Source organism: Mesoplodon densirostris, chromosome 1 (genome assembly GCF_025265405.1).
Source record: "Mesoplodon densirostris isolate mMesDen1 chromosome 1, mMesDen1 primary haplotype, whole genome shotgun sequence".
Classification (NCBI taxonomy): domain Eukaryota; kingdom Metazoa; phylum Chordata; class Mammalia; order Artiodactyla; family Ziphiidae; genus Mesoplodon; species Mesoplodon densirostris.
Genome location: NC_082661.1, coordinates 49,572,044 through 49,583,213, shown reverse-complemented (window position 1 = coordinate 49,583,213; position 11,170 = coordinate 49,572,044). Strand labels below are relative to the sequence as shown.

Here is an 11,170-nt window from a genome sequence, read left to right as displayed (position 1 = left end):
TTTAACAACTTTTCATGAGCTTACTTGTCATCTGTATATAATCCTCAGTGTAATATCTGTTCATGTCTTTTGCCTATTTTCTAAGTGGATTTTTTTTTGTATTTTACTGTTGAGTTTTGAGAGTTCTTTATATATTTTAGATACTAATCCTTTGTTGGATGTGTAGTTTGCAAATACTTTCTCCCAGTTTACAGTTTGTCTTTTCACCCTCTTAATAGAAACTTTCACAGAGAAAGGATCAATTTATTAATTTTTCCTTTTATGGATTGTGCTTTTGGTGTCAAGTCTAAGAACTCATTGCCTAGCCCTAGAACCCAATCCTTTCCTTTTTTTTTCTTCTAAACGTCTCATAGTTTTACATTTACATTTGAGTCTATGATCCATTTTGAGTTTGTTTTTGTAAAGGTGTAAAGTTAATGGGACCGATGGAGTTTTTTTGTTGTTATTTTGTTTTTTTGGTTTTTTGGTCTATGGATGTCCATTTGTTGAAAGGCCATTTTTTTCCATTAAATTTCTTCTGCACCTTTGTCAAACATTAATTGGGAATACTTGTGCAGGTCTATTTCTGGGTTCTTCATTCTGTCCCATTGACCTATGTGTCTATCCTTCTGCCAGATTACACTGACTTGACTATGGTAGCTATATGGTAAACCTTTATATTGAGTACGGTGATTCCTCCCACTTTATTCTACCTTTTCAAGATTATTTTAGCTGTTCTAGGGCTTGTGCATTTTCAGAGCATTTAAAAAATTTTTATATAATGTAAATTACACTAAAACTATAGAATAAAATTTATAAAATGTATTTTAGAATAAGCTTATCTATGTCTACAAAATGCTTTGCTGGGAATTTGATAGGAATCACATTTGACCTCTAAATTAATTTGGGAAGAATTGACATCTTTACCATGTTGAGTTGGGATGTCCACTTTTGCTCTACAGTTTAGTGATGAATGTGTGTATGTTTGAGCAACCTCATACAAATGGTGTGCTGGCAGATAATAGAAGCTTAATAAATATTTATGGCAGAGAGGAAGGATGGGAGAGCCAGGCAAAATCTTGAAAAATCTGGATCAGTGGTTCCCAAATCTGGCCACACATACAATCCTCTGCTGTGGTTGGTAAAAGTACAGATTTCTGGGTTTCACCTCAGCCCTGCTGATTCAGAGTCTCCACGTTGAGGCCAGTGGACCTCTATTTTTAACACCCTCTATAGTTGATTCTCAGGTACAGTCAGGTTTGAAGGTATACAATACAGAAGCCAGACATGGACGTAGTTTGCAGGCAATGAGCTGAGTCCCTTAGGACTGTACTATTCTTTCTGACACTTGCCCTGAAACAAAGCAGGTGGCAGCTGCAGTCAAGTTCACCTAAGGCAAATGAACATGCCCTTCATGAGATACGGCTCAAAATGAGTAAACAGACCCAGGGAGCCAGGAAGTTCCTTTCCTATGAGGAGGAAGACTAGATTCATTTTGAACCTGTAGCCACCCATTTCTTTTCCAAAGAGGAAATAAGCAGCCAGAGTTCAGCAGAGTACAAGCAGTTGCAAAGTTGTAAATACTGTTATTTTCTCACTGTATTGCATACTTGATTAATCCCCTAACGCTGAGGTCCATGACACTGTGCAATAGGGCCCTGAGGGAGCTGACCCCAGCCCTGAGAGCATTGGAAACAAGACTGTTCAGATGCCTGGAAACTTCTTTTTCATTAATAGCAGAACAAGCCAAATAACTTGTAAGACTTTTCTACTATAAGGAAAATAGGAAATTAGAAATAAAAGTACATAGAGAAGGGTTCATAAATTAAATTTTCGAACACAGGCTTCTTTAAACCTTTGTCATCGCTTTTGTTTGTTCTCTCTGCTATTTTAATCTTTTATTTTCAATGTAAAATTCATTATGTAAGTAAGAAATATATAAAAGTAAAGAATTTTTAACAAAATAAAGCATATTCTCCTAATCCCATCACCCAAACACTGGGAAAATTCTATTCCACTCCTGCACCTTCCCTGCTCTTCACTGTACTCATCTGTGTGCACACATGCTTTTCTGTTGCTTTAATCAGCTAGCATACAATTTTGAGTCATTATAACAAACATTTTTCTAAGTTGTGACTTTTTGGTACTTACTTTATTGTCTTCTTGGCTGCATAATATCCCATTATGCTATTGTACTAGAAATGTCTTTTTTTCACCACGTTGTCTTTAATATTACCGTATTTTGGGGCTTCCGTGGTGGCGCAGTGGTTGAGAGTCCGCCTGCCGATGCAGGGGACACGGGTTCGTGCCCCGGTCCCGGAGGATCCCACATGCCGCGGAGCGGCTGGGCCCGCGAGCCATGGCCGCGGAGCCTGTGTGTCCGGAGCCTGTGCTCCGCAACGGGAGAGGCCACAGCAGTGAGAGGCCCGCGTACAGCAAAAAAAAAAAAAAAAAAAAAAATATTACCGTATTTTATTCTATTACCATTTCTATTCTATTCCGTTCTTTTTTTCACTAAACATAATTGGTTTTTTTTGGGGGGGGGTTGGGGTTTTTTTTTTTTGCGGTACGCGGGTCTCTCACTGTTGGGGCCTCTCCTGTTGCGGAGCACAGGCTCTGGACGCACAGGCTCAGCAGCCATGGCTCACGGGCCGAGCCGCTCCGCGGCATGTGGGATCTTCCCAGACCGGGGCACAAACCCGTGTCCCCTGAATCGGCAGGCGGACTCTCAACCACTGCGCCACCAGGGAAGCCCCCACATAATTGTTTTTAATAGTACTATATTCTAAGGCATTTCAGCCATTTTTCATTTGTTGTTTTTATCAAGAACAATGATATGAACATCTTAAACAGATATTTTCTTATTCTGAATTATTTCTTTGGGATAAATTCTCAGGAATAACATTGTTAGGTCATTGGGCATAAGCATCTTTATGACTTTTGGTATTTCTGAGAATACCAGCTTCACCAAAATTTTGCCAAAATTGGATAGTATTTTTAAAAATTTTTGTGAATGTGGTGGATGCAAATTAATACATTGGCATTCTTTATTTTTATTAGAATGTGTCCACCATTTGTATTTTTATCGCATACATTGTCTATTGAAATCCATTATTACTCTATTATAAATTATAATGTTCTTTCTGAATATTACAGGTATTAACATGTAGTCACAATTATGTAAATGTTTTCCCAATCCACTGCTCCTATTTTTTTTAATTCAACAAATAAATATTTATTGAACATTTACTATGTGCTAGCAATGAGTTTAGTTTTTTTTTTCATTTAGAAAAAAATTACATTAACATTTGCTTTCAGTAAACTATATTTTTTCTCCATAAGCATAAAATATAAAGTTTTCATAGGGTTATTTTTGCCCATAAGATATTAATTTACTCAATTATGAATTGCCCTATGGCAAGTTTGAGAACATAATCTTAATAGCTGGAGAGGGAAAAGTATGTTATTTCTGCCACTTTCCCATTGTTGGTAATTAATTGCTCAAACCAATGCTTGTAAGACACTTGCTCTGGAAGAAAAAAATCGATGCTGAGTTCCAAATAACCATTCCAGAATTAACATACTTTAGTTTTTTAATAGTCATATTTTAAAAACTATATAAGCTTCAGAGCATAGAAACGATTTCAAATACTAGTCAAAGGTTATCCTCACTTAATCTTCCAGAGCTGAATCTCTGGGTAGCAGTTAAGAACATGAAAGAGAATGGGGAAATAAAGGGGAAACATGCCCTTCCTTTCTCTCAAGAGAAGAAAATACTGTCAGAGTCATGGCAAACCGTGTTATCTCAATTTTCAGGAATTTGAAAAAGAGGTAATTCTCTCTAGAATTCTTTCCAAATTCATCCCATGAGAGGTGTTTCCCTAGATACTCCTAATCCGCAGGGAATGATAAATATCCTGGAATAAGAGGCCCAATAAAAACAGAAATATCTGAGACCTAATGAATCTATGGTTAGAGCCACCAATGCCATGATTACACAAAACCTAGCCGACCCCACTACGGTGACTGCTTCATCACAAATGCTTTCTCCTCTCTAAAGGCTAACAAACCAAGTCCCACTTTGTTAATCCTAGTGGGCCCCTCTCCCCTGGTCCCTGTGCCCTAGTGCCCCAGCCAAACTTAAAAGAGACAGGTGTATGCCCTAGTCCAGAACAGGGATACGTGGGTGGCTTGCTCAGTCACAGGCAGGCTTCCTGCTCTGAGGTTTCTTACCACTAGCAGCCTAGCACAAACCACTTCCTTTCTGGGTAAGATAATATTCCTCTGGGAAGAGGTTAGGTCTTCCTCTCCGCGACTCTCTGAGCAGATCTGACTTCCTTCCCACAAACTGACATCATTCAAGAGAAGTCTCTCTTGATCTATTTCCTTCTTAGCCCCAAGTCACCCTCCAGCTTGAAAGGATCAAGAAGCTCTCCCTCACCCTGATAAAAGCCTTCTTCACCAACTTTCCTGTAGCAATCAGCCCAGCTCTTGCCACATATCCCCTTATTTGTTGAATAGATGAATGACTAAGCATTCTGTTTTCACTTGTTTCTATCTCCCCTTCATGGCAACACTTCCACAGATGGGCAGCTTCCCCACGGTGGCATGGTCAGAGTGGCCTCAGGCATCTGCAGGCTACTAAGTGGCTCCTCTCAGAGCCACTGCCACTTTCACACCGACAATCAATTCAGAAAAGCACCTCAGCCTATGACCAGCGAACACAGGTGACAAGTTGGGAAGGTGAAGCAGGGGTGTAATAAGGGAAACACAGTGCTAACTTAAATGGCACCTCCAGGTATGAGAATGCCATGGAGAAAAAGGAATGGCAAAGAGCAAGGATTTCTCTGAAAAGTAGAAACTTCTTTCCTACCCTGTATTCCCAGATGCCCACCTGAAGTAGGCTGTGCATTCTCCAAGCTCCCACCTCCATTTCTCAAAATACCCCCAAGTGTAGTATCCAAGGCTCCTTTATCCTTCCCTCTAGGAACTCTTCTTGTCCCTCTTCCACAGCCAGATTCCTAGTCATTCTCTCTAGAGAAACTGTCATAACCTGAATGCCAGGTTTATTCACCACTGTGAAGTTTCTGATGTCTGAAAAGGACTGAACTATGTCTGAAGAATTTTCCACATTCAATGTACTCATAAGTCTTCACACCAGTGTGAATTCTGTAATGTTCACTAAGGTGTTCATATTTGCAGAAGGTTTTCTCACACTCACTATACTTATAGAGCTTCTCACCAGTGTGAGTTCTATGATGTTCAGTAAGAGACGTGTTGTGAGCAAAGGCTTTCCCACATTCTTGACATTTATAGGGCTTCTCTCCAGTATGAATTCTCATATGCTGAGTGAGGCAGGTATTCTGGTTAAAGCCCTTCCCACATTCATTGCATTTATAGGGTTTTTCTCCGGTGTGACTTCTCTGATGCTGAATAAGACAAATGCTTTGAATGAAAGCTTTACCACATTCACTGCATTGGTAGGGTCTTTCCCCTGTATGAATTCTCTGATGTTTAGTGAGTGGGGTGCTCTGAGCAAAAGCTTTGCCACATTCCTTACACTTATAGGGTTTTTCTCCAGTGTAAATTCTGTGATGTTGTGTAAGATTTGAGTGTTTACGAAAAGAAGAGCCACATTCGTTGCATAAATAAGGTTTCTCACCAGTGTGAATTCTCTGATGATGAATGAGGTGTGTGTTCTGACTGAACACCTTCCCACATCTATTACATTTATAAGGTTTCTCTCCAGTGTGAATTCTCTGGTGTTCAGTAAGATGTGAATGATTGCGGAAGGAATTCCCACAGTCATTACATTTATACGGTTTTTCTCCAGTGTGGATTCTCTGATGCTGAGTAAGAAATGATCGACATCAAAAAGTTTTCCCACACTGCTCATATCCATATGGTTTCACTCCGGTATGAATTCTTTGATGTCGAACAAGGAATGAACTACGGCTAAAAGTTTTCCCACATTCCTCAGATGTGTAGGGTCTCATATGAGTTCTCTGATGCTGGGTAAAGGATGAGCTCTGATTAAAAGTTTTTCCACATTCACTATATTTCCAAGATTTTTTTCTGTGTAGAGAGGGTCAGACATTTACTTTGGTCTGAAATTTCATTGGTGTGTATGCTACTTGTCTCCCACTGATGTAGGCTCTCTTCTGTAGAAACCCTGAGATGTGTAACAAGACTTGAGGTCAAAAGCAGGCTTCTCTCAAAATTATATTCTTGTCTAATCATTTCTGGAGGTGCTTCTTTGTGGATGAAAGTTATTCCCCCAAAACCTTCTTGGAAAAGGCATGGTCCAGGAACCTCTCTGGGAGGGTTTTCCTTCATGCTCTCACATACATATTTTTCTTCAAATGTAGGATCCTGGTATTCATCCTCTTGGGATCTCTTTGATGCTATCCCTGACAAATCAATTTCAGAGCCATCCTGCTCTGGAGCAGGCTTGTTCACCCAACCTGGACAAATCTCTCTTTCAATCTCTCTCTCTTCAGCTCCTTGCATATTCAACATCCACAAATCTTCGCTTTGCTTTGATTGTAGAAGACTTCAAGGTTGAAAAACTGGGAGCCCATGATGTCCTGGGGCTCCCCGCAGGGCGGCAACCACGGTCCCAGAGGTACACGGAAACCCCACTGCTCCTATTTTTCCATTAATATTGTCACTGTTACTATACAGAAGTTTTAACTTTTTCTATATTGTCAACACTGTAGTTCTTCTTTGTTATACTCTGTCTATTGCTGGCAGCCAGAGGAAGTTATTACTCCTCTGTATATCTGATAAAACTAGAATATATTTTCCACCAGTTTTCCTATGCTTTTTTATTTAATCAAGCTGTATGTAATTTTAGTAGATGATGTGACTTTTGAATCTAAGTCATCTTTTCCATCTATCTTAGTTCGATCTATGAAATTGGGCTCCTTCCCCCACATTGAGACTGATTGCCATACGTCCCCCATTATATAGCACTGAGTGTTCCTTGGCTCACATTGTGGTCCTCCAGGTCTATTTCTTTTGTACACTTAATAACTCCAACCTTTAGCTTTTTAGTTTTTTTTTGTTATGGTGGTGGCTATATGTCCTCATATCTGATAATGCTGGATCTGCCACTTCACTCTTCCTTTTTTTTAGATGTTCCCATCTTATTTTTCTTTCATATAATTTTTAGAATTAGAACCCAAAAGGAAAATGTTTTTAAAAGAATGTATAACCATTTGGAGTTGCATAGGTAGAACACAGAAAGGTGACAAAACACATTACTCCCATGGCCTTTGAGCCAAGTCTCTCAGCAGATTCCCTCGAGGGAACCGGGGGCACTTTGAAAACCATGGAAACTCCTTCAACCAATGGAGAACCCAAAAGTGCCTCACCCTGTCCTGGCTTATCTTGATGTAGGAGGTTGATTCTCAAATTCTTTCACCAGGCGAAGCCCCCTGTAAGTATGCAAGGACACGTGCACACACATACACACACAGAGCTTTATTCAACATAAATCCCAGAACTGAAGAGGGGTCACGACCACTATTCAAAATGAGTTTCAGAAGTGACAAGCATGATTTTTTTGAAGTTACTTCTTAACAACTGGGCCAGACACTCCATCCCAGGTCACCTTCTCAGGGCCCCACTGGCCTCTTTCCTTATTGTGGAGTATGTGGGTACATTCTTTGGACCAACACCTGAGGGCTCTTCCATGTGATCACAGTCAGAAGGATGTCCAGGCAGAAACCCTCAGGTTCTGCCTTGGGAGACTGTCCCACTTTCTCTGTTCACCTAAAACAATAAGCAGCTTTTACTGGGTCGCCTTGCCATTTGGCCAGCAGCCTTCCCTAAACAGAACAGTTCAGTTGCCTTCTTAATCCCACTGGACAGCAGGGGTTGTTTTAGCCTCATAAGAGGGAAATAGTAGGACTCATGACACGTGATGGAAAGATGTGTGTTACACAAGTCTAAGTGGACAGGCAGATTCTAGGGGAAATGTAAAAATGCACCAACAGTAGAATCAGATAGCAGCAGTGTGAATCTGCCCCTGCTAGCTGTATGATCTTGGACAAATTAAATAAACCTTCCAAGCCCCGTTTATAAAAGAGGAATAAGAATACTGCTCAAAGTTGAAATGAGGATTAAATTAAATCATTTATAGAAACCTATATACTATTACTGTCTTAATATCTAAAAGGACCAAATAAAATAATTTGTTATACAGTTTTAAAGGATGCATGACTCCATCCATAAGCAAAGTCCTCTTATACCCTCCAAAACTTCTCCATACTTCCAGGATGAAAGAGAGAATATATACAACAGAGGCCCTTAACTATGGGGGATTTGTTCTCCTAGAGAACTTGGAGAATGTTAAGAGCTGCTTTTTCCAAAAGAAGCAGCAAGTCAACATTCTAACTGTAGAGCTCCCCAGATGCCTTGAAGCACATCTGTGGGCAGCTCCATGGAGCCCAGTCTGAGAACTCACACCTTGAGCACCCACACGTGTAGGCCCGCCTTCTGTCAGCAGGGAAAGTAAGTGACTGTGACAGGACTAAGCCTAACTACATCCCAAGCCATCATCCATTGCTGAGGGCTATTCCGTCCACCCTGGATCCTGACACCTTTGCCATAAACCAGTACTTCTCCTCACCCACCCCACATTACATTTTTTTAATGTAAATATGAATTTAATATTTTATGCATGTTTATACAGTAACATCACATTAATGCTCCATAAGTTACATAGCTATTTTCCAAAAACACTGCAAAAAAAAAAGATAAAATGGTAGGAATGATATATAATCAATTATTACTCAAATTTTAAAATATAGTCATCTATCTTTTAAATAGATTTGAATTGATGGATTTCTACATGAACCAGAACATTTTAAATATCTAAAAATAGTCTTTCTTAATGCAGCAGATAATATATAAAGAATCACTTTTATTGCACATGTTAGGGCACCAGTCCTTTGTCTACATGGGGAAAAAAATGATGGCATTGAATGCGTTAATAAGGTTGCATCATCTCACTGCAGTAATTTCCTCCTTTATGATTAAAAGTAGCTAACACTTTTTGAGTTGTTACTACATGCCACACAGTGTGCTAAGCATGTGAGCCACGTTGTCATCTAACCCTCCCAGGAACAGCATGAGATGGATTTCATTATCTCCACTTGGCAGTCAGTTAGCTGAGTCTTAGATGGTTTAAAAGCCACTTGCTGCTGGTCATTTAGCTGGTGAGTGGCGAAGTTGGGCTTGGAGCCCTGCTGTCACTACTCTGCTCTCTGCCACCTCCCCCCATGGCACTGCAGATCTCCTGGGACATTTCATAAGTACTAACACTTATAGGCCTTAAGTACTGCCCTGTGGATCCCCAAAGCTTTGCTTACCCTATCTTCTTTGAGCTCCCCAGCCCTGAGGAGCCCCCTCTGGGAAGATTGCCCTCCACATATAAGCTGCTCCCTGCTTGCTGCACACTTTCGTGAATCTGTAATGCATCATTCCCAAAGTTGTCAGAGTGTCTGACTTCCCCATAAATGGCATACAGGGTCTTCAAAGCCTCCATGTCATTTCCTCTATCAACGTGTTGCTTCCTATTTCAGATAAGAACCAGCCCTTTCATCATATTCGAATTTCAAATATCCACCCACCTTATCAGCTTGCCTGCCACTGTCCTTTAAGAGTCCAGTTCAATCATTTGTGATGAAAATGTAGCTGGGACACCGTGAAATGAAAGTGAACGAGAGTGTTTCAATTACACCTAAACCTTCACAGCCAGTGCCTTGGTAAGTTTTGATGTGTCTTGAAAATGTATTTACCTGAAAGTTTCTTGAACAGTGAGCACTTTTCAAATATTGGATCTATCTATGTTGTAGGCACTTTAACAGAATGCTGGGTGGTTTACCAACTGGTCAAGAGTTTAACCCTCTCTACCTGAAGTCTGATGGTTTTTTATTACACTTATTCCTCCCATGTCTTCATCAGTCTGATCTGACTCCAGCCTGGTCACCCAGTCCCAGCTTCTGGCAGCACCTTGTGTCAACAGTTTGACTTTCTTGTTCAAGAAAGAGCTCACTGTGTTGAGGCACAGGGGCTGTTGAGAAGGGCCACATTACATGACACCAAGACTCTTCTCTGAAATATACTTAGCCCAAGGGCAGTCAGGAGCAGACAAAGTAGGAATCAAAACTTTACCAGCAACCCACCGAAAGAGAGAGGCCTGAGGAGAGATGGCGGGCCCAGCCACATGCAGAAGGCAGCAGGGGGTCCATGGAGTGGGAGACCTGGGGTTGAATTCTGACTGTCACTTACTTATCTGTCACTTACTATATGACCCTAGGAAAGTCCTAAATGTGTCATCTTTAAAATGGGAATGACAATAACCCTATCTCATAGGGTCGTTGCCATGGAACATGTACCATGATAAGTGCCATGATGAGGTATAACCCGAAGAGGGAATGCAAGGGGAACATGGTGATGCGCATAGACCATCACCCAGCCAAACTGGAGACACTGAGCCCCACTAGAAGAACTCAGCCCAGCCTCATTCCACCCAGACAGAGTGATACCCACCTGAGGGTGCCATCATCTGGATCCTCAGCCTCCTCAAGTTCTTCCCACTCACTGTCACTCTCACGGGACTCTTCTGGAGGCAAAGACTCTGAGAAAGTACCCCAAGAACAGAACTGCGGTAAAGGAATGGTCCCTGAATCTGCCTTCAAACATTCTCCACAGGGTAGCTGGTCTTCCAATGTAGAGCTGATAGTAGGATATGCTTCATCCTCCAAGGTGAGAGAAGGGGCTTCAGGTAGATGGCACATGTCACCTTCATCATCATCACCATACAATTCAGGACTAGAAAACAGAAACCCACGTGTCTTCCAGTATTGATCAGAAAATCCTCTCCCCACCTTCCCTTGCTTTCAGGATGCTCATCATGACATATCACAGGCAAGCCAGCCAGGCTTGAAACAGTTTTTGCCAGAGACTGCTCTGGGGTCAGGAAGTGAGCAGTGAATATGGCATGGCTCTTGGCCTGGAGGAGCCCCTGATTTAATGGGAAGAGCGAGCAGTGAACAAATGTTAGAATCAGGTAGGAAGTGCTATGGTAGAGGCAGCACAGAGCCTTATGGGAGCAGGAGGAGCTCCTTACCGAGTCCAGAAGACAATGCGGGAACTTGCCAGAGGACATGGATCAAAAGCA

The 11,170-nt window shown here is 41.3% G+C and overlaps 1 protein-coding gene across 1 annotated transcript; it reads right to left on the bottom strand.

Annotated features, from left to right (window-relative positions):
• Positions 1 to 5,045: 5,045 nt before the first annotated feature.
• Positions 5,046 to 6,498, bottom strand: LOC132476873 (zinc finger protein 502-like). Its single transcript, XM_060079164.1, is given in 2 exon segments — positions 5,046 to 6,053; positions 6,055 to 6,498. Coding segments are annotated over 2 exon segments (1,452 nt in total).
• Between the last annotated feature and the right edge of the window lie 4,672 nt (positions 6,499 to 11,170).